General features: G+C 46.4%; 1 protein-coding gene and 1 long non-coding RNA gene across 3 annotated transcripts in view; one reads left to right on the top strand and one right to left on the bottom strand.

The window, feature by feature from the left end:
• The window catches only part of LOC129542212 (uncharacterized), a 33,212-nt gene extending 15,307 nt beyond the window's left edge, over positions 1-17,905 (top strand). Inside the window, exons 3-6 of the long non-coding RNA XR_008683021.2 lie at positions 5,041-5,191; positions 9,768-9,865; positions 12,781-12,872; positions 15,640-17,905. This is a non-coding gene — a long non-coding RNA (uncharacterized LOC129542212). The remainder of the gene's footprint in view (positions 1-5,040; positions 5,192-9,767; positions 9,866-12,780; positions 12,873-15,639) is intronic.
• On the bottom strand, positions 1,490-20,112 carry SCIMP (SLP adaptor and CSK interacting membrane protein). 2 transcript variants are annotated; one of them, XM_055404393.2, is made up of 5 exons: positions 19,947-20,112; positions 8,978-9,101; positions 6,395-6,458; positions 4,826-4,899; positions 1,490-2,669 (listed from the first exon to the last, which is right to left on the bottom strand). In XM_055404393.2, exons 1-5 carry the CDS (start codon positions 19,986-19,988, stop codon positions 2,458-2,460), a joined length of 516 nt encoding a protein of 171 aa, XP_055260368.2. In that variant the 5' UTR covers positions 19,989-20,112; the 3' UTR covers positions 1,490-2,457. The 2 variants fall into 2 exon arrangements, with proteins under 2 accessions (XP_055260368.2, XP_055260375.2); XM_055404400.2 differs by lacking the exon at positions 19,947-20,112 and adding an exon at positions 15,949-16,088.
• Between the last annotated feature and the right edge of the window lie 3,258 nt (positions 20,113-23,370).

The following is a 23,370-nucleotide window of genomic DNA, read 5'->3' as shown; positions in this document are numbered from 1 at the left end:
AGCTGAGGTGGTAGAACAGGAATTGTTTCCAAATGATAGTTTTCCATATTTGCAGGGATTTTAACATCATCACTGTTGCTCAGAATGGAAACTGTCATCTTATTTCTGACTTTATCTATGAGTATGATGCTGTTGGCTGACTTGGGGTTTCCTGTGGAGCTAGAATACACAAAAATGTCCTTAAAATCTTGATGTACCTAACTATATCATCAAACTGGAAACAACTTTGTTGGTAGAAAACATGGTTTTATTACAGCTGCCCTGTATAAAATCTCAGCCAAGTTACACAAGCGCAGAGAAAAATGATTTGTTTTTGTCACACTGGTAGATTTTCCATTAATGATCAACATTCAATAAATATAAGTGCCTAATATATGCCAGGATTTGAGCTGGACTCTGGGAATATAGTGGTGAGCCAGAGAGCTTCCACCCCAAAGAGTCCCGAGTTAGGAAGGAGGATAAAGAATTAACTAGGCAGTTATAATGCAGACGAGAAGTGTTTCATTAGGGCCAACTGCAGGGAGCAGTGAGATCCCATGATGTCACTCATGAGTGTTTGGAGAGAGATGCAGGGACAGGATCCTGAGAAAGATTGGCGTTGAAGAGATGTTTCAGAAGGAGGTGTTCTCGCAAAGATGGAGACAGGCCAGTCAGGCAGGAGGAGAACCAGGAGATGGTGGTGGCCCAGAAACCAAGGAGGAGTTTACACTTGTCTGGTATTTACTTTTTAACTTTTGGTATAGATGTGGATGGTTTGTGGAAAACTTAAAAGGGAAAGCATGCTTGGTAAACACTTCTGTCCTTTAGCCATTTTTTTCCTATAATTAAAAAATATGAATAATTAATTTATGGCTGCACTGGGTCTTTGTTGCTTTGTGCAGCCTTCCTCTAGTTGAGGCAATCAGGGGCTACTCTCTATTGCAGCGCTTGGGCTTCTCATTGAGGTGGCTTCTCTTGTTGTGGAACACAAGCTCTAGGGGTGCGGGCTTCAGTAGTTGCTATGCGCGGGCTCTAGGGCACGTGGGTTTTTTCTAGAATTTAAGAAATGAGCCCTCTCTGGCTCACAGAATACCAGAATTCCCTAAGGCCATAGTTAGAGAACCACCGGTCTAAAACAAGGAGGTATTACAAGGAGTTGGAAGTTTCTATGAAGTCTAGAAAGAGAGAACCTGGGAGGAAGCATATGTCCTCACTGGTCCAGCAGTGGTTAAGCAGTTGAGGGGGATGACAGGTACACGCTTTCCATCTCTCAAGGAGGAGTTCAGTCCAGGTGTCACTCCTGGGCCTTTCCACCAGTTCATGCTGCTTGCCCTGCAAGCCTGTTAGCTGGATTTCTCAGTGATTGCTTAGAAGTCAGCATCCTGTGAGTCTGGCTAGATAATGTCAAGTCCTCAGGTGTCAGCAGATCAACCTGAAGGAATAGATGAGCCTACAAAGGAATCGAGGCGCCTATAAAGCTGACTCGGGCCTTGGCGACCCCTCTAGGACACTCATATAACTGGACAGCAGCCCACTCCCCGGGTGTATCATTAGATGTAGCATATTGAACGGGAATTTCTGCCTCCCAGTCACTCAGGGACAGGAATCTGGCAGGGAGGATATGATGCTGTTTGTCTTGAATGCTACACAAGGGGGGGAAGCAGGAATGAAAATATCGGAGGAGGTTATTAAAGATCCCTAAACTCTCATCTTGAATCTGCCACTCTCTTGCTCCTTTGTTTCCTGTTCCCTATGATTTTTCCTGGGGAAACCTTCTTTCCTCCAGTACACATATTGCAAAATTGACACCCCTATGGGTAATGTCTGTCCTGTGGTCCAGAAGGTGACTTCTGTTCTTTGTTGATTGTTATGGTGCAGCCAGGAAGAAGTGAAAAATCTCTGGCTGATAACTTGGATCTCTGTGGTTAGTTTGGCCGATGTCATAGAGAGGCCCTGGGGCTTGTGTAGGTGGGGAGGGTTCACAAGAACAAGAAGCACACCCCCACCCTTGAGGAATGCACAAGGCGTGATGTGTGACTTGCGTGCAAGAGCACTTAGCTGTGACTACCACTCACAGCCCCCTCAATGTGTGAGATGGGTGGAGCAGGTGGGGGCTGTGCAGGGGTTGGGAGCCTGGGAGGCTCGTACAATCAAACACCAAGATTTAAGATCACTTAGAAACACACAAACAGGGGAAGAATGCCAGGAACTGAGTGGTTTCTCGGGGCGGAGGGAAGTGGGGAGAGCTTTGCAGGGTCCAGTGGGCCTCCACATGGAACCTCGCTCAGCAGAAGCCCAAGGCCTGACTCCTCTCCATTCTCAGAGCTGAGCACAGGCAGCTTTCCTCTGGCTGCAGTTATCTGATCACTGATGCTTCTCCATCTGATTCAGAAAGTGTTTATCTTATAGAGCTCCATAATGTTACCACTGGCTTTCGGACCTGGTCACTTATTGAACTTCAGCCATTCTTGATTGTTTTTAAAATAAGTTCCGTGAACCGTTTTCAGCTTGCCAAAAGGAAGAAACGTTTGTTTCAAGATGATGGTTTTCTGTATTGGCAGGGACATCAACATCATCATAGTCTTCCTCAGGCTCAATATAGCTTGGGACGGTGATTGTCTTCTTATTTCTAATTTTATGTACCGAAGAGTATGCAGCTGGTGTGGGCCGACTTGGGGTTTCCTGTGGGGCTAGAATACACAAAAAGGTATCAGATGCAAAGCTAGCCTATGTTTATGTATTTTTGACCAAGTGGCTCTGCATGATTTTCATGGGTTTCAGTGATCCTCCCACGTCTTGGTGGACCAGATCCCCATTTCACAGAGGAAACTGAGGTCCAGCTATGACTCAGTCTCAGGCTCACCCCAATAAGTGGCAAACATCAGTCAGACATCTTGACTCCCTTGTCGCTTTGCCTGACTGCACTGCAGTGGGAAGCACAAGACAGAAGTTCAGACAAGAAACTGACCAGAGCTAGTAGTGAAATGAGTAGTGCTGTGCCTCCAGGTTCTAATTCTCATAAGGAAGCGATACAAACAATATCTCCTTTCAGGCACATCCCTCACAATGACTGGACACTGCATTCCAGAACTATCTATAATTGCTCACGTCCATTACCCCTCTGCTAAGAAGAAAGGGGGCAGTGGTGTCTTCAAAAGGTAGAATTAGCAGAAGATGGGCAAATAGCACATGGACTAAAGTGGGAGGAAAATCTCAGCTCCCCCTTGATGGGGCCTGGAACTGCCTCCCCACAATCACATCTTTTCCTAAGAGAACTGGAATAACAACCACCATTTCAGTTTTGCAGTCAGATCCAAACTCATCTTCAGGATTCAGCAGTCACTAGCTGTGTGACCATGAGTCACTCACTTCTCTGTGCTTCAGTGTCTTCCTCTGTCAGAGGGACATAATAATGTACCTTGTTGAGAGGATTAAATGAGACAGTACCTATAAAGTGCCTAGCGTGGGACCTGACACACAGTGCCTGCTCAATAAATGCTAGCTATATTACTATTTATCTATTCAATTAAAATATTTTCATCCATTATCTACTAAGCTCCAGACACTATTTTTTTTTAAATATTTGTATATATTTATAAGTCCAGGGTCTTAGTTGTGGCATGCAAACTCTTTAGTTGTGTGGCCTGTGGGGCACCTAGTTCCCCGACCAGGGATCAAACCCAGGCCCCCTGCACTGGGAGCGTGGAGTCTTACCCATGAACCTCCAGGGAAGTCCCTCTAGGCACGGTTCTTAATGGTGGGTAAACAACGGTGAACAAGACAAGAAAGGCGCCTATTTTCTAGCATTGTATTATAATGGAGGAGACAGATAATGGACAAATGAAGAATAATTAAATAAGCTCACTTAGGATAATTGTCATAAGCTTCAAAAGGAGAATTAGAAGGATTTCTTTATGTAGGATGGTCAGGAGTGAATTCTCTGAGGTGGTAACATTTGAGCTGAGACCTGAAGGTAAAGTCAGCTGTATGTAGAGCTTAAAGAAGAATATTCCAGTCAAGGGAACCAAGCAGAGATTTTCTATACAAAGTGTGAGAAGCCCAGTGTTCCTTTATACCCATGCTGCAAGCTGGAATTTGAATATGAATTTACACATTGAATATTGGAAGCATTGGTACTTAGTTTGTACTCGCCCCATCTTAAACTTAATTCATCTTCTTGAAACAGGCTGCTGTCATCTGCAAGTTCCAGTATAATAGACTGAAAGCTTGTGTCCCTACAAAATCCATATGGTGAAACTCTAACCACCAGTGCAGTTATATTCAGAGATGGGGTCTCCAAATAAGTAATTAAAGTTAAACAAGGTCAGAAGGGCAGGGCCCTTGTTCACCGTTGTTTACCCACCCTTCTAAGAGACACCAGAGAGCTGTCTCCCCTCCTTGTTTGCACACAGTCATCTGCAAACTAGAAGTATTCTCACCAGAAACCAGATTGGCCTGGCACCTTGATCTTGGGCTTTTAGCCTCCAGAACTATGAGAAATTTACTGTCATTTAAGCCACATTTTCTGTGTTACTGTTTTATGGGCAACCCAAGCTGACTGCTTCCCAAGTGGCTCAGTGGTAAAGAATCTGCCTGCTAATGCAGGAGGCACAGGGGAGGTGGGTTCGATCCCTGGGTCAGGAAGATCCCCTGGAGGAGGAAATGGCAATCCACTCCGGTATTCTTGCCTGGAGAATCCCATGGACGGAGGAGTCTAGTGGGCTACAGTCTGTGGGGTTGCAAAGAGTTGGACATGACTGAGAGACTGAGCACAAGCTAACTAAGATGCCAAGACAAATTTATTATTCTACCCTGAATGAGACTGTTATCAGCAAAATATACTCACAGGCAACTTCTGGGGATAGAATATCCCTGGGTGGCAAAGGAGGTAATTGAACTGAGAATTGTTCCGTAACATTCCTGGAAGAGAGAAAGAATGGGAGTCAGTGTTTGGTTTTGATCATACCTGCTGATTTAAGAGAAAGTGTCAAGGGAAATGGGCAGAGTTGAACATTCAAATCTTGGTCCCTAAAGACTGAAAGCATCTCCTTTCTTTTCTAGGTCTTGCATCCCATTTGTAACTGACACACTAAAGAAACCATTTCTTTAGTCCAAGGACCATTTGGATTTGAGGGTGTGGAGCAGAAGTACTCTAACTTAGACCACAGAGCTCATCTTCCTGTGTTTACCTGAGCTGGATCAGGAGGGGGAGGTAAGCACCAGGTGTATTTTGATGTGCAAAATGGATGTGCAAAACCTGGGCTTCCCAGGTGGCTCAGTGATAAAGAATCCACCTGCCAATGCAGGAGACATGGGTTCGACCCCTGATCCGGGAAGTCAACATACTGTGGAGCAACTAAGCCTGTGCGCCGCAACTATTGAGTCTGTGCTCTGGAGCCTGGGGAACCACAACTATGGAACCCATATGCTGCAGCTATTAAAGCTCTAGATCCTGTGCTCTGCAACAAGAGAAGCCACAGCAACGAGAAGCCCTCACACCTCAATGAAGAGTAGCCCCCGCTCACCATAACTAGGGAAAAGCCTTTGAAGCAATGAAGACCCAGCATAGCCAAACAAACAAACAAAAAAACAGGTGTACTCCTAATGCTAAACATACACCCACCATATGACGGCAACATTGGTATATATCCTGCTGATCAAAAGATATGTTACTAGAATGTTTGTAACAGCACTATTCATAACAGTGGCAAACTGGATGCTACCCAAATGCCCATAAGTAGCAGAATGGATAAATTCATCACGGTTCAGTTCCACAGTGGAACACTCTATGGTAATAAGAATGAACAGTCTACAACTACACACAATGAATTGCACAAAAAAATGCTGAGCAGACGAGGTTAAACACTGAATAACACATGCTGTATAATTCCATGTATATGAAGTATAAAGACAAGGAAAAATGAGCCTATACTATTTCAGACAGTGATTATCCTTAGGGTTTAAAGGCTGAAAGGGCATCTGTGGGATTGAGGTGCTGGCAATTTTGTTTCTTAGTCTGGGTGCCAGCTACTGGGTCTGTTTGGTTTGTGGAAATTCATTGAGTTGTACTCTTACCATATGTATTTTTCTGTATTTATATTATACTTTGGTAAGAAGTTTCAGGGGCTTCCCAGGTGACTCAGTGGTAAAGAATCTGCCAGCCAAGCAGGAGATGTGGGTTGGATCCCTGGGTCAGAAAGATCCCCTGGAGAAGGGAATGGCAACCCACTCCAGTATTCTTGCCTGGAAAAATCCCATGGGCAATGGAGCCTGGGGGGCTACAGTCCACAGGGTCGCAAAGAGTTGGACACGACTAAGTGACTGAGCATGCACATACCAGCTCAGTAGCTTAGGCACAAGAATGGAAATGGACAGGCGGTTCTCAAAATTAAAAAGCAGGATTCCCCCCACTTACTCATACATCGTTTCTTCATCTCTCTGCTTTTGTTTCAAGGACTTGGAAATTTCCCATTTCTTGCCTAAGGAAAAAAATAAGCATATTCATTTAGGAAGAATTGTCCAAAATTGTGATCTTTAGAGTTTAGAAGAGATCAGAGAATGGGCAGGTTCAGGATAATCAGAAGAAGAATCATCCAGAGAAAACAGACTTAGGGGCACAGAGCTCATAAGTGATAGAGTCAGAATGTCATCCAGACTGTCTGACCTCAGAGTCTGGGACTAATCCAGTGTGGGCTGTGGCTGCTTCCTCATTGCCTGGTACTGTGTCTGCGTAGCATATAGTTGTCACTTAGAAATACTAGTTGAGTGAATAGCCAAAAGCATTAATGGGAGGAAATGAGATGAAGAATGGGAACAGCAGTTTGTAAACTGTGATATGCTGGACATGTAAGTTATTATTAATGATAACCTACTTGTTAATAGGAGTGGGTCAAGATAAAAGAGAATAAGTAAAGTTTTTGTTCAGGGTCATATTTTGTCCATATCTAAAAGCAAAATGTTTTGGGACTTCCCTGGCGGTCCAGTGGTTAAAAATCTGCCTTCCAATTCAGGGGACATGGTTTGATCCCTGGTCAGGGAACTAAGATCTCACATGCTTCAAGGCAACTAAACTGGCACACCACAGCTAGCAAAAGCTTGTGCACTGCACCCAAGAGCCTGTGCAACCAAAATTAAAACAGATAAAAATTTAAAAAATGAAATATTTAAAAAAGGCAAGTGGATAGAGGACTATAGTGGCTAGAATACACTTTCTGTATTTAAAAAACCTAATTACCATCGGGGGTGGAGGGGAAAGGACTTTGAATGGGGAGCCCAGTGTACCTGAGTTCTGGCTCCAACTCTGCCACCAAGTCCCAGGAGACCAGAACCAAGGATTTGCCTCTCTTTGAACCTTGTTTTTCTTATCTCTAAAGAGAGATTGAAAAGAATGAGAGGAGCTTTCATTTCTGAGCATCCCTTGACCTTCCAGCACTGGTTCAGCAGGCTCCTGAGGCCATGTCCAGATGCATCAGGAGGACAGGGCCCTGATCATGGAGGGATGCCCCCTAGGTGCCCCAGGGCAAGACGGCCATACTTCTCAGAGCTTTTACCATCCCCAGGTGTGCTCCAGGCCTAGGTCATTAGGTAAGGGGTAGGATCTTAAGAAAACTCACTATTGCACCAGAATTTCATGTTTTTGGAGATGACTATTAAAGTAGAAACTCACTTGTAGATAGTCTAAATTTATATTAATCCTCCAGGAAGCTGCTTATTTATGTCCAAGTGTGCTAAGAACCTCTATCCAAGGCACATATAATACCCCCAAATTCAGAGTATGATCTTAGAATATGCAGTCACAGTGGTCAACCATGAAATGAGTCCATTTTTCATGCCTGAAGATTTTTTTTTTATTCCACACTTCAGAATGTGAAGGTACACTATGGGGTAAGATGAGAGATGGAAAACTCAAATTAGGGCTTTGTTTTTAGATAGCTCAAAAGCAGTCAGTTTTTTTTTTTTTTTTGGCATTTTGCATGTCATGTGGTATCTTAGTTCCCTGACCAGGAATCGAACCCATGCTCCATGCTTTGGAAGCGTGGAGTCTTTCTTTTTTTTTTTTTTTTCATTCAAAATCCATTTATTCTTTATAGTTTTGCCAACATGGGGACATGCTCCTTCGCCAAGACAGGAGATCTTTCCATTCACTATGACAACCTGTGCTGAAAACATGGGTCCCAAGGTTTGAGCTGTGAGACACTCGTTCTCAGGACTAATTTGCAAACCTCATCGACATTCTCCCCTTGGGCGGGGGGATAATCCAGATACAGCTCAGGACTGTGGGGTGGTCCCGCACACAAGATCCTGCACCTCCCGGCTGGAGGACTTCAGGACAACGCCCTGGGGTGCCTGCTGGGCTGCTGCCTCTGCAGACGGACACCGCTACCTTCGGGTGCCTTCCTGGCCCCCGCCCCGTCCTTGTTGCTGGGCTATCATCTCTGGTTCTCTGAACTCCACGCGGTCTCTGTTCACATTCCTATAACAGGAAGCGTGGAGTCTTAACCATTAGACAGCCAGAGATATTCTAAGACATTTTTAAAAATTACTTTGTGGAGAATGATTGCCATACAAAACGCTGTACGTATTTCATGTATACAACTCAATGCATTTGGAATCAAGACAGTTTTTGACATTCCATGCACTTGTACTCTCAAGTTCCAGAGGTAAGGTGCTGTGATCAGCAACCACATTGGAGAGAGAGAGCACTGGAGAACAGCATGCCTTGAAACTGATTCTGCTTTTACCCAAACCCTGAGGGCAGGAAGAGTTCTTGGAGATTAAGTAACCTCCCTCCCTTCTCTGTGCAGAGGGGGAGATTGAGGCCCAGAGACACCAATTAGTAGTATAGCTAGGACTCAGACCCAGAGTGCATGATGCTAAATCCAGTGTTCAGCCCATGCAAGCCCAGAACTAATCTTTTTTGCCCTAAAGAAGCCCCAATGCCCTGACAACCACCTCTTCCCTCCCCTCCCTCCACCTGCCCAAGGGAGAGGGTCATTACCTTGTCTAAACAGACACCTACAGACACAGAACAGGATGGTGCCCAGGCTCACAGAGATAAAGATGATGGCCACAGCCAAGATGATCCAGAAATAGTCCTTCCACCATTCCATGGCCTTGGGATCCTGAGAAGAACGGAGGGAGAGGATAAGACATGGGTGAAGGGCTTCTTGAGGGGTGGAGGCAGTTATCTACCATGTTGTGCAGCTACATCTGCTTAGGGACCAGGCAGGCGTTTGCTCACAATCAAACCCTGCTGATTTGCAGCTGGGAGACCTCAGGCAAGTGATTAACTTTCTCCAAGCCTCAGTGTCCTCACCTGCAATATGCAAGTGATGCTGTCTACTACCTTACAGGGAATTTACGAAAATTAGAGATAAGACATGCACTTATCAGTTACTCTAGAAACTGTAGACATAATCACTGCTTTTCTTTACACTGTCAAACATGCAGCAGGAAGGGGAAATGCCACTTAAAGCAATAACTTACAGCAGTTGTATCAAAGGGACAACTAGACTAAATTCTTAACAGGGCAGATAGAATTTTGAGAGCTTTTTTTGGGGTGTGGGGGAGTGCTTCCCTGGTGGCTTAGATGTAAAGAATCTGCCTATAATGTAGACCTGGGTTCAATTCCTGGGTTGGGATGATCCTCTGGAGAAGGGACTGGCAACCCACTCCAGTATTCTTTCCTGGAGAATTCCATAGATAGAGGAGCCTGGCAGTCTATAGACCATGGGGTTGCAAAGAGTCAGATACAACTAAGCAACTAACATTTTCACTTGTTTTTTAAGGTGGAGGTTAGAAAAATACCTTGATGGATCTCTTTGAGTGAGGCATGATCAGAGGGAGAAAGATGCAAAGCAAACTGAATTAGTCTGCATGAGAAAAGGTTCGTTTCTGTTATAGGTTATTACAAGATATTGAATATAGTTCTCTGTGCTATACAGTAAATCCTTTATATATATATACAGTAAATACTTTATATATAGTAGCGTGTATCTGTTAATCTGATACTCCTAGTTTATCCCTCTCCTCCTTCCCCTTTGGTAGTTATAAGTTTGTTTTCTAGTTCTGTGAGTTTGTTTCTGTTTTGTAAATAAGTTCATTTGTATTATTTTTAAAAATTCCACATTTAAGTGATGTCATACAGTGTTTGTCTTTCTATGTCTGACTTATTTCACTTAGTGTGTTCTTCTCTAAGTCCATCTATGTTGCCATAAGTGGGAATATTTCATTCTTTATGGTCGAGTAATATTCCATTGTATATATGTGTATGTGAATATATATGTATACCTCCGCATTTTCTTCATCCATCTATCTGTTGATGGCCACTCAGTCTCTTTTCTCTTACTTAAATGTCTCCTAGTTCTTAGTCTGATTTTCCCCTCATATTTTCTATCTCTTTGACTTTTTCTTTTACTCCTGACAGATTTCTCCAAGAAGAAACATAAACATACTCTTTAAAGCTATAAAAACACACCCCAGACAGAGTTAAAAGCTGTTGCATCTGAAGAGCATGACTGGGTGTGGGGAGGGAAGCAAGAGGCCTGGCAGCTATGACTGTTCTCTGTAAACCCTCCGAATTCTTTGCTTTTTAAAATCTTTTTTAACTTTTGTGTTTACTTATATAACACCGATAAGAGTCAATCAACCATTTAGCGTAGCTTCCCTTTGTTCACATTTCAAGTTCAAAGTAATTTTATTCTCATCAGATTCTTGGGAAAGAAAGAGGAAATAGGATGATGTCAGAAAGTGAGACTATGGGTCACTTTTCAGAACTATGCAAAGTGGTAAATATTCTGCAGTCCTGTTCACACAAATCGAATGGCTTTGATCTCCCATCAGATGTTTTGAGCGTGTTTAGTGCGCCAAGAGCTTTCTCATCACTCACCTTATTTCACCCTCACTACCACACCCTTTTCTAGACAGGGTCTGAGACAGAGGTGTAGTGACCTCCCCCAGGTCACCCAGGTAGGAAGGGAGGGCGGAACACTTCCTCTCTGTGTCTCAGGGCCTTCCAGTGTCAGGATGCCTCTAACTCATCAAGGAGAGGCCAGATGGAGGTCAGGATAGCCCACTTTACTTCAAAAGGAACATCGTTGTGGTAGTCATATGGTGCTGTGGGGGCCCAAGGCATTCCCCAGAATGCATGATCAGGGCTTGAGAATGAAAGTCCCAAGTTCCCCCATAACCTAAGATCAGAGAAATAGCTCTTCCCCCATGAACTGCCGACAGGTGCCTTTTCAACAGAACCAGGATGAGCAGGTCTTTTTGGGAGCATGCAGCTGAGGGAGGGGGCTATTAATAACCACATCCCAGTGGGTGCCCCCACCAATAGAGGGAACAGGAGCCCTGGGAAGAGATGGGCAGTGTATCACAGCTGTACAGTCCAGTTCAGGCTCTGGAAAGTATGGAAACTGAATCCCACTTGTGTTGTCAGGCCTGGAGTAGATAAAGTCGTGGGGCGCAGGCTTCCTGAGAGCTACTGAAACGTCAGGCAAAGAGGTGTTTACATGAAAGGAGGCTGGCAGCCAGCCCAAAGGTGTAGCCGAATCTCTCAAGGGACCCCAAGGGGCTCAAGGGCCAGGGGTGAGTCTCCACCCAACACCACAGACTCGATCAGCAGCAGTGACCCAGCGAGGGGAGACTTCCTGTGGAAAACTGTCTGTCCCTGTCTTTCCTCCTCAATCCCATACCAGGGGGGTAAGGGCAGGGAAGGGTGCTTAGGGAGCTGAGGCAGCCTTCACCCCTCACTCCGCTCTCCACTCCCTTCACTGGGCAAAGCGGGGAGCTTTGAGTCAAAGATGAGACGGAAGTTTTTAAATGAGCGTGACTAAATTTTTAAAACTGAAATGAGTCCACTTAGTAATCAAAAGTAATAAACGTTTGGTGGTTGGACTGAAATGTCACTGGGGGAGGCCTCTCCCTGTTGGAACAAGGCAGGAACCCAGGCAGTAGCGTCATTAGAAACAAATTGCATCTGTTCGCTGTGGCCGCTCCAACAAATCACCATGGGTGCCATGTCTAAAAACAACACAGAAGTGTTATCCAGCCGAATTGCTGGATAACACAACAGCTAGCATGTTGCCATTGGACAGGGTTGGCCCCTTCTGAAGGCCCCACTGGAGAAGCCACTTCCTTGCTCCTTTCAGCTTCTGGAGGTTGCCTGTGTTCCTTGGCTCACAGCCCCCTCCTCCATCTCCTTGCATCTCCCTGACAGTCCTTCCCCAGTCACGTCTCACCTCCTCTTGTGCCTTCCTCTCCCACTTATAAGGACTCTTGTGATTACAATGGGCTTCCCTAGTGGCACAGCTGTAAAGAACCTGCCTGCCAATCCGGGAGACATGGGTTTGATCCCAGGGTCGGGAAGATCCCCTGGAGGAGGAAATGGCAACTCGCTCCAGTATTCTTGCCTGGAAAATCCCACGGACAGGGGAGCCTGCGCGCTACAGTCTGAGGGGTCACAAAGAGGTGGACATGACTAAGCACGCATGCACACACCACACTGTGGTTACATTGTGCTCACCCGGATAATCCAGGTTCATCACTGTGTCTCCAAGTCAGCTGATTCCCAACCTCAGTTCCACTTGTGACCACAGTTCCTCCTTGCCTTGTAATCTGACATAACCACAGGTTCCAGGGGTTGGGATGTGGACATCTTGGGGTGGGTTAGACCACCACAAAAAGCACCTCATGCTCATACTGCAGGAAGATGAGATTCTAGTGAAAGTGGTCTCATGAGTTTATACATTATAAAATTAAAAAAAAATTTTTTTTTTTTTTGCCTTCTATTGATGTCTCCAGAATGAAAGGGGAAAAAGTCAGCAATGATCCTGCCATCTCTGACCAGAAGACCGCCACAGAGTGCTCGATGTTGCTGGCCTAGGGAACAAACAGTGAGGACCCACCATGAGGCTGGGAACAGACGTGGGTCTCTATTTCTGGGAGGGGACTGCCACATGGGAGGGGACATTTTTGTTTTAAAGAGTCTGAGGTCATTGTAAGTTTCTCAAGGCTGGACTTGGACTCAGAGATAAGAGAGGGCCCTGTGAGCCAAAGTAGGGGCTCATAGTGCAGTATGGACCAGAGGAGGGAAGGATTCAGCCCCAAAGCTGATTCAAAGCTGAGTCATAGGTCAGCAGGTCCTGGGCCCAGGGAGGGTGAGGTCCTGGGTCTACAGATACAGGTTAGGGGTCCTCGCTGCTGGGAGGAGGGCAGGGCCTGACCTCAGTTCCTGTCAACCAAGGGAGCATTTGGTGGACACCACAAATGGAAGAAAGAAGAGTCAGAAGATCAAGGGAGCTGCCTTTAGTCATTAGCTATTGAGGACCTTGGTGTGTCAGACCCCAGGGCAAGAACGTGAGGAAGAGTGGAAATTCCCAACCTGGGGCCTGGCCATTGGGGCTTTGTTTTAGTAAAGTTCTCCAGATGATTCTAGTGGGAGGCCAATGTTGAGAACCAGTGACATACATGTTATCACTTAATCCTTATAACCTGGTGTTGGGAGGTGTTATTATTACCCCCATTCTACAGATAAAAAGAGAGAACTTGGAGGGTTTAGGCAATTTGTTAAAGGCAGCATGGCCAGTAGCTGACTAGTCTAAGATTGCAGCACAGCCTGGTCTGATGCCAAAGTTCATGCTCTTTTTACTCTGTCAGATTTACACCAAGCTGATAAATACTTGTTTTCATAACAGAACTGAAAGCAGAACCCTCGGTCAAGAAATTCCAATATTGGCAAGACCTCCGCCTTGAGTTGTGACTTGTTCCAAATAATAAGAACCTCAATATGAAAATGCACATTAGAAAAGTCATTAGAAAAGTAACATACATTATATGCTACCTTACCATGTGTTCATGTATGATTGTGAGAGTTGGACTGTGAAGAAGGCTGATCGCCGAAGAATCGATGCTTTTGAACTGTGGTGTTGGAGAAGACTCTTGAGAGTCCCTTATACTGCAAGGAGATCCAACCAGTCCATTCTAAAGGAGATCAATCCTGGATGTTCATTGGAGGGACTGATGCTAAAGCTGAAACTGCAATACTTTGGCCACCTCATGCGACGAGTTGACTCACTGGAAAAGACTCTGATGCTGGGAAAGGTTGGGGGCGGGAGGAGAAGGGGACGACGGAGAATGAGATGGCTGGATGGCATCACCGACTCTGTGGACATGAGTTTGAGTGTACTCCGGGAGTTGGTGATGGACAGGGAGGCCTGGCGTGCTGTGATTCATGGGGTCGCGGAGAGTCGGACACGACTGAGCGACTGAACTGAACTGACTGAACTGAACCATGTGTTCAATCTCACTGTATGGCAGGTCATAATTATAACCCCATTTTAGAGAAAAGAGAATAGAAGTTTAGACGAGCTCAATGAACTTGCCCAAGGCCATAAGTGGAATAAATCAGAAGCTAAGCCCAGGGCTCTTACTTGTGACCACCAAGCCAGAGCTTTGGGAAATGTACTAAAATGCAGATAGATACCACAGTCTGTGTCCCGACTCTACTCCCAATTCTGATTTGTAACTCTGGTGTGGGACTCAGCATTGTTAACACGTGCTCCAGGGGGTTCTCAGGCCTTGGGGAGGAACACTGCATCCAGCCAGCCTGTAGAGCCCCCATCTGCAGAGGTGAGGAGGCTGGAGGCTTGTTCCTTGCAACATTCACAGGCATTAGAAGCAGCAAAGTAGACTGAAGGCACTAAAACAAACCCCTTGAACCCAAAGACCTCTCCTGTTTGCTTGTCACATGGCTGATGGAACTCCCATCGTCAACAAGTCACTCTCTTCAGAGCAAAGTTCTAGGCTACCTCCTCTCCTTACTTCCCCTCCATTTATACCCATTTGCCTGACACTGGCATTTATACTCTCAGTACCAGACACTGAGGAAGAGGAACTGATTCTTACTAGGGTGTGAATGACTTCATGGAGCCTCAGGATTCCTTCCCCAGGGAGTTGGCAGGAGCAGGGGCATCCTAGAATCTTATCCAAAGTCCTTAGAGGATAGTCATAACCAAACATGGCATCGGAGTGAAGTTCCTGCAGGGCTAAGGAGACCTGGGAAGTCCTGCCGCCTGCCCATCGTCCTCCCTGCTTGTCCTCCCCTCCCAGCTTCACAGATGCTCCTCGCCCCAGAGCTCAGTGTCCTGCACTCTATCGACCCGCTTCTTCTCAATCACCCTGTCCTCAGACAGACTTTGCATCTCAGTCACTCCTCTGATAACAGCTTAGAGAGAACACTAGTCAGCTTGATGAAAGCCCAGAAGGCAAGGGAAGCCTGAATTTCAAGAAGGGGGAAAGTGAGATCGAGGAAAGATTGCTTAAAATACAGGGAGTCAGTGTGTTTATAAACTGTGAAAGTGTCAGGAAAAAGGACAAAATGAAATGCAGGCAGAGAAAAGAGAGCAAAAGCTACCTTCAGGGGCTCAGATGGAAGAATCAGCTTTTAAAAGGGAACAAGGATGGAGGGAGGGCTGTGCTGTTCAGCAGAACCAGACTGGGATGAGAGGACAGGAAGCTGGCCGGAAAGCTCCTGTTCTAAGTTGGGAAGAGTCGACAGGCGAGGTGCTGGGGGCAGCAGAGTGAGAGGCAGACAGTCCTGCCTCCCACTCCACAACGTGCTATGATCAATATTCAAAATGCATTTTTTTTTTCCTTCAACAGAGCCTGCCTACACTTACTGTGACAGCTGTCTGATGGTTTATTTGCTGTTCATCATCTCCCGCACTGGCTGTAAGCTCTTAGAGAGCAAGAATCTTGCTGCTCCCTCTACCACTCTTTCTAGTGCCCAGAATGTCACCTGGGATGCAGTGGGAGTGCCATACGCATCTGTGAATGAGTGAATGGCTGACGGCCCCGCCTCCTCCCCTCTTTCCTTGTCCGGGGCAGGCTTCCCCTCTAATGATGCAGTAGGCAGTTTGGATCCAGGGTCTGAAATTCAAGTGCTGGCATTCTAGTTCTAAAGCACCTCACCTGGACACGAGAGCTTGGGCAGGCTCCCTGCTCTCCCCCTGCCTTTGGTCTTGGGCTTCAAGTAGCTGGCTGGGAAGCAGAAGCCAGGTGTGGAGGGTGGAATGGCAGCTTCTCTCTTGTGGCTGCTCCATCCTCCGTAGCCTAAGGCACTCAGTTCTGAGTAGGGTCAGGGTGGGACAGCCACGAAAAGCAACTACCAGCCCAGCCCTGACTCTCACTTCCCCAAAAGGTGTTTCCGGGGAGTCAGTGGCAGAAAACACATTCACTATCCATCACCAGGAATTCTAGAGACTGTGGCTTTATTCAAGAATTTGCTTTTTTTTTTTTCTTTAACCAAATTCCTCAGAATAAGATGTACAATTTACAGTGTGATAGCTACACATATATTCACATAAAGAAAACGTTTCACAAAGTGTCTTCAGGACATGGGGGCACTCCAACTGACAGTTTCTCATCTATTCTAGCCTGTTTCGTGAGAAGAAGTCCTGAGTGTCAGCCTCTCAATTTATTTCAAAGTGTATTAATGGTCATGCCCTGTGTATTGAAAAACTTGAGTTTTTCTCATGAAAAATAAGCGATCTGAAATAGCCATGAGTTCCAAGAGGTGTGGGTGGAATGCGTGTGTTGGTGGGGTGAATTAGAGTTTCAGAAAGTTAGAGTCAGAAAAAGGCTTTGTGGGAAGAGGTGGACTTGCAAATAGCTTAGCAGGAAGCTGGGGAGATGTGAATATGAGTCCACTTCCTTACTTTCTGCCTTTGTGGACACAAATCCCTCTACCAGAGGCCTGCCCTGTCCAAGACAGCAGCCACTGGCCCCGTGAGGCTCTTCCACTGAGCACTGGCTAGATGGCTAGTTGAGTATGTGCTGCAAGTTTGAAATACACGCTGGATTTCAAAGACTTGGTGCAGAAAGAACATAACGGATCTCATTAATAAATGTTTATCTCGGTCACATGTTGAAATGATAGTATTTTGGATATAGTGGGGTAAGTAAAACGTATTAATAAAACTAATTTCAGCTTCCCACCCCTTTTTAATTTACTCCAGCCCAAATTTTAACACTGTTTCACCCTTGGGTTGGTGCAGTATGGTACAGAGGCTCACCCACAGGGGCTCAGAGCAGGCCTGGCCTCCTGCAGAACCCACAGAAATCTGAGGGACAGTTTTGCACTTTGCAGGGCATGGAATGAGGGTCTGAGCTGTTCTCCGTCTGGATCTCAAGTGTCTGGGAGACTCCAGATAATACTGAGGCAACACCTGCCAGCCAGCATGAGCTGCGCTTGCCCGAATTCATCTCTAGTTTCCAGACGGTCACTGCTCAGGCTTAGTGAGTCCAAGTTTCCACCGGACCCTGCCCTGATGTTGTCAGAACCAGAAATGGCTGTCTGGATAGTTGATGGCCACCTAAAATCCAAGTGTGGCATTTCCCTGGAGGTTCAGAGGTTAAGACTCCGTGCTCTATCCCTGGTCAGGGAACTAAGATCCCATATGCTGTAATGGTGCGGCCAAAATAAATTTAAAAAGTAAAACTCAAGCATGCCTGGGGAAGGGTGGGAGCAGAGTATTAAAAGGAGTTGTTTCTCTTCTGCCTCTCTGTCCTTCCACTTCTGTGAAAGGTTAAATAGAAATTCTAGAGAGCTAAAGAGGAGAAATCAAGCCAAACATATCCTTTTTCACACATGCTCCCCTCAGTGTTACAGCTTAGCCTACCAGCTCTCAGATTAATCTTGTCTGATTTATTTCATTACAGGGCTTGACTCTGTTCATACACACTCACCCATCACACTTTATTGCCCCTGTGGCCATAGTTAGGAACTACATCTACTTGCTAGCAAAAATGAAAGATAACCATAAAATTCTATCATGGCAAAGCTGTGGTGAAACAGACCTTCCCACAGGGCCAGTGATAGTACACATTAATTTTAAATAAAATTTTGGAAAGAAAATAGTACATTAAAAAAACGATCACACCCTTTAATTCTATAATATCATTTCTCGAAATATAGCCTGAGAAATAATCTGAACAAAGTAAAACCCTAAGAGGACAACCATGTGCACCTTCGTAGATATGAATAGGGAGCTTCCCAGCAGTCGAATGGGGGTCTCTTGGGGAAGAAAATTACACAAGTGCCACTTGATAGGATGTGTGTGTTAGTCGGTCGTGTCCGGCCCATCGTGACCCCATGGACTGGGGCCCTCTAGGCTTCTTTGGCCATGGCATTTTCCAGGCAAGAAGGCTGGAGACTTGATAGGAGAGGATGCAGTAATTAAGGAATCATTAGGAAGAAAGCACCATGAACTACTGAGAAACCACATAAAATGAACAGAATACTGACTTATATCTAGGCTATAGGCACATCTTGTAACATTACTTGAAGATGTGACGGGAGAATGGCTGGGAGAAAGCAAAGAAAAGTGAATTTAGATTGTTCAGTGCATGAGAGTAGGATCCTTCTTTCTTTCCCTCCCACCCAGCCTTGCTGTGAGGCATAAAGCAAACACATTTTCAAAAGTTTAGGCATCATGCTCTACAAGAGCTTCTGCTCCTTGCTCTCAAACAGGTCAATTTTCTAGTATCTTCGAGATGTTCAGGGTGATGGGTTAGCAGAGCTCTCCAGAGCTGCAGGTCATTCAGGATTCTTAGTGAGTTTATCCCAGGATTTCTACAACCCAGGAGTCGTTCCTTGGGCCCAACCAAGTTTCTACTTGCCTTTGCTTGTAAGTAAGTGTTAGTCACTCAGTCACGTCTGACTCTTCGGGACCCCATGGACTGTAGCCCGCCAAGCTCCTCTGTCCATGGAATTCTCCAGGTAAGAATACTGGAGTGGGCTGCCATTCCCCCCTCCAGGGGATCTTTCTGACCCAGGGATCAAACCCACGTCACCTGCATTGCAGGCAGATTCTTTATCATCTTAGCCACCAGGGAAGCCCCTTGCTGTTGCTTACGTTCCCCTCTTTGTTTGGCTCTGAGAATGTGAGGGAAACTTGAACCTGTCACCCAGGGGCTCTCTGGCAGGAATGCCAGCCTCATGTTGAGTAGATGGAAGAGATCAGGGATGCTGGTGCCCTGAAGATAGCAGTGACATCTGTATTTCTATGTCTAGAATGTACTTACATCAAAATAAAACATAGGTAACTTTCCAAAACAGCTACGCCTAAGAAAAAATGACTGGAAGGCAAGACAGCAGCACCCTCTTTACCGAGATTGTTGTGAGGTGGTGGGATCAAGGGTCATTGTTTCCCCTATTGCTTCACAGTTTTCTAATTTTCAGAAAGAGAAAGAGATACTAAAAAAAAAAATTATTCAAAAGAAGCTCCCAGCCCTTGTCTTCTGCAGGCTCAACAATCCCCACTTCTGATGCTTCCTCAGAGGTCCACAGATGCAAAGAGACCAGGAAAGGGAGTGACATGAAGGACAACTGATGCACGAGAAGGTGGAAGTGAAAAGGACAAAGCTAAACCCAGGCCCCTACCACAGTAATTTTTTCCAGAGGGTGAGAGTAGATGGCTCAATTGAGGTCTTGACCCTGAGGCCTCTAAAAGAGAAGTCCCTGAATGCTAGAGACACAGTGACAAAGACACCAGGACTGTTGATGCTCATCCCAGGGCTTCAGGGGGAGCCCCAAGTTCACAGAGTTAGTGCCTCAATCCCCACCCTCCCTCCAGCACAGACCCACTGAGAGTCCTCGCGCAGGTCAGGTACCCAAACTCACCATCAGAATCCAGAGAATGACTACAACCTCCTCACAGTACACACGTCTCACTCCCAGGCATTACATCATTCCAGCCTAAGAAGCAGGCCTCTTCATGACCCCGCCATACCCACGAGGAGGCCCCAGGAGCTGGAGATGACCTTGAGGTCATCCAGCCAGCCACTAGCGGGTGGTTTCTTCAAGGCCAGTTTTTCTCCAGCCCCACCCAGTGGGCCCCAGGCCCCAGGCTACAATCCCCCGGCCCAGCCCTGGCGGTCACCTGCCTTGACAGGGCCCAGGTGCTTACCTGAGTTGCAGGAGGTCCAGATGTGAGCGGCTGAGGGGCCATCAGTGCTCTGAAGGCTGTGGCTCAGCACAGCTGGGGAGAGGCAGTCCCTTGCCCACAGGCCTTCCACCCAGCCTGAGTTGTGAGTGCCAGCCTGACCACACTTCCCCTTTACGCTCAGCCCACCAGGGAGAGGCTCAGACACCATCACTAGGCAACCAATTCCTCTTCTAGGAGCCAGATTCTTCTTGATGCTCCTGTGTTCCTACAAGGTCCACCAGTGGACCATTCTGTGGTGGAGAGGTCGGGCCCCAGGGTAGGGGGGGTTCCCCACAGATGAGCCTTCCCTGAGCACCCTGGAACTCCAGAAAACCTAAGGGAACCTGACAACCCCCCAGATTCAGAGACAGATGTGGGTAAGAAACCAGTTCACGTGTATTAATATAAAGGCTGTTCCCCAAGGAAGACAGCTCTCATAAGCCCCTGGGGGGCCCTGGCACTCTGACCCAGCTTTTGCTCCTGTTTCTGAGGGTGTGTGACACACTGCATCAAGAAGTGGGTCCAACTGACCACTGGACTGAACCGTCCTCCCCACAACACCACTGCCTCCGAAATGAGGGCTGTGGGTGGGGAAGCCAGCCAACCATTCTGTGGAATTGACTGTTCTGACTGAATGGTCACATCAGTAAAAATAGCCAAACTGGTATGCATTGTGTCTGCCTGGGGTGAAAAAGTTCTGATTACTTTCAACCATAATGACAATACCCTGGGATGTCTGGTAAACGTTTAACAACAGGCTCTCGGGAGACAAAAAGATTCCTGAAATTTGTAGTGTTTGCTTATTTCCATGACATAAATATCCTCACCCAGGCCAATTTGAAGTAACTGACAGGAGTCACTGGACTTGGCACTGGGAGCGGATGCACACAATTGTCAGTTCACCACAGAAGTGATAAATCCCACTATGGAGTATCCCAAAGTAGGTGGCCAATACTTTGGCCACCTGATGCAAAGAACTGACTCATTGGAAAAGACCTTGATGCTGGGAAAGATTGAAGGTGGGAGGAGAAGGGGATGACAGAGGATGAGATGGCTGAATGACATCACCGACTTGATGAACATGAGTTTGAGTAAACTCCGGGAGTTGGTGATGGACAGGGAGGCCTAGCATGCTGCAGTCCATGGGGTCACAAAGAGTTGGACATGAATGAGCAACTGAACTGAACTGAATTGAAGGAGTATCCCCCTTCTGAGAATCAAGACCCAAAATCGGTATTCTTATCTCACTTTATCTTCACTTATTTGGAAGATTATTGTCTCCATTTTACATGTAAGAATATCGAGGTTCTGTGTGGTTACATCAGGAATCAGCTCTGCACAGCCCAGGAAAGACCTTCAACCCAGGTCTGTCCATTTGCAAAAGTCTACGTTCTTTCTTCAAAGAAGGCAATGGCAGGCCACTTCAGTACTTTTGCCTGGAGAATCCCATGACAGAGGAGCCTGGTAGGCTGCATTCCATGGGGTCACTAGGAGTCGGACACAACTGAAGCGACTTAGCAGCAGCAGCAGCAGGTTCTTTCTTATTAAGGTTGATCCAAACCTTAGCTGCTCAAAAACTTCTCTAAGAGCAAATGGTAAATGATCTTTCGAGAAGTGAATAAATGCTTTGGTGGGTAGAACTTATCTTCTGCTACTCTTTGGTGACTCCTTGGTTTGTGTCTCATTGACTCATGCCATAAATGATTTTGCTAAGCCTTTGGGATGGCCATGTTCAGCTGAGATGCAGTGAACTTGCTCAACCCACTGCTTCCCACAATGCACTTGGCACAGCACATCCAAGCAGGGGCATCAGGAGGTCCAAATGCTGGACTCCACCTGCCAACAACTTCCTACATGAACCCTTAGCCTCCCTGGGCCTCAGTTTCCTTGTTTGTAAAATAGAAGAGTTTGATAAACAAGAAGGTGCTTCAGAGATTGTGCCATGAATCTGTCTTCCATTATTGTCTGCTCTCTGCAGCTGGGACAGGATACCTCCTCAAATACCCTCCTCAACCACCCTCCTCAACCCTAGACCTCAGCACAGACCTGGGCACAACCGAAAATGCCTAATGGATACGTGTTGACTGAAAAAAGAAGCCAAGTCATCTACAGGGAAAATAAGTGAGTTACGTATCCAAAGGAGGCAACTTCATTCTAGCAACCTTGAGGGCCTACTTTGCCAGCTCGCATGCTGGTGGTTTGAGGGCCAGAGAGAAGCATTAAACCCAGTGCCTGCCCTCAGGAAAGCCTCTCAAGGTACAGAAGGAAGCTGGAAACAATATAATGCTGACGAGGTTCAATACCCTTTGCTTTGTGCCAGGACTCTGCTCTGAGATGAGCAAGTCTCCCTTGGGGAACCCATGTTCTTCAGGGCAGAAGGGCACATAAGTAATTACCATTGAAACCAATAAATACTAGTGCCATGGGGGAGCAAAATGAGAGGTTTGAGAGGGCATTTGAATTGGGCCTTGAAGGATGTGTAGGAGCTCACCAAGGGGAGAGAATATGGAGAGACCAACCGAGAGTGTTTGGGCTGCAGCAGATGGTTGTGTGTCTGGTAGGGAGTGACTGTGTTGGCAGAGGGAGTCTGAGAGCAAAGTTGAGAGCCCCCATCAGGTCGTTTGGACCTGTCCACTTCCTTGCCACCCACACTTTCCCTAGCCCCACCTCTGTCTTCCAACCGCAGGAGAAGGACAGGAAGTTGGGGTGGTCTGTTTGGCCTTCTAGCACATCTGAAGTGCTTCCTGCAGAAGTCCCTGCAGGGATCAAGGCGCCCTCTGGTGGTCATCTGTGGAACTTTCCTCTCCTCAGGATTCTGAGCAGAGATCAGGCTGGACAACTTTCCATCAGCCTATGGTTAAAAGTACCAAACTACCTTAAACTGAAAAAAAGGGGGAAAAAAGCAACAGTTCTTATTTTGGTCAGAATGGACAAGACCTTGGAGATAAGGCTGGGCAAATAAGACATTCACTGCTTAAAGTCACAAAACCGGTAACCGTCAGACTAGAGGAGACTCAGAAGGGAGTCTAATCCATTCCGTCCTCCTAGCATTCAGTGTCCTGGTTAACATCCTGCCAGGTAACACACAGCTTCTGCTGTGTTGTTTCTTCTCCCTAAGGTGGCTCAGCCACCTATAACATGAAGGTCTTATTCTTTGTGCCCCTTCACCAGTGTTCACTAATTCCTGCCATGAGCAACAGCTGAAGACAGGGGTGTATGGAGTCTTGTGGACAGAAATAACATACCCAGAGGCTATGGTTTCTGACTTCTGATTGCAAAACTGCTGACACAGGGAAGAAGTTTCCACTTGATTCAGTTCAGTTCAGTCGCTCAGTCGTGTCCAACTCTTTGCGACCCCATGAATCACAGCACGCCAGACCTCCCTGTCCATCACCAACTCCCGGAG

The sequence above is a fragment of the Moschus berezovskii genome, chromosome 20 (assembly GCF_049115385.1).
Source record: "Moschus berezovskii isolate FMDL1 chromosome 20, NW_MosBer_1.0, whole genome shotgun sequence".
Lineage (NCBI taxonomy): Eukaryota > Metazoa > Chordata > Mammalia > Artiodactyla > Moschidae > Moschus > Moschus berezovskii.
Note: the sequence above shows the minus strand (reverse complement) of the source record. Positions and strands in the feature narration are given on the sequence as shown.

Bases quoted from the DNA above. Each gene is read 5' to 3' on its own strand.
- SCIMP (XM_055404393.2), bottom strand. From the start codon at position 19,988: ATGGCCCCTCAGCCGCTCACATCTGGACCTCCTGCAACTCAG. The intron at 4,900-6,394 runs GTAAGTGGGGGG...TCTCTCTTCCAG, and splicing joins GATGAAGAAACGATGTATGA to GAATGTTACGGAACAATTCT. The intron at 2,670-4,825 runs GTGAGTATATTT...TGTGTATTCTAG, and splicing joins TCTATCCCCAGAAGTTGCCT to CCCCACAGGAAACCCCAAGT.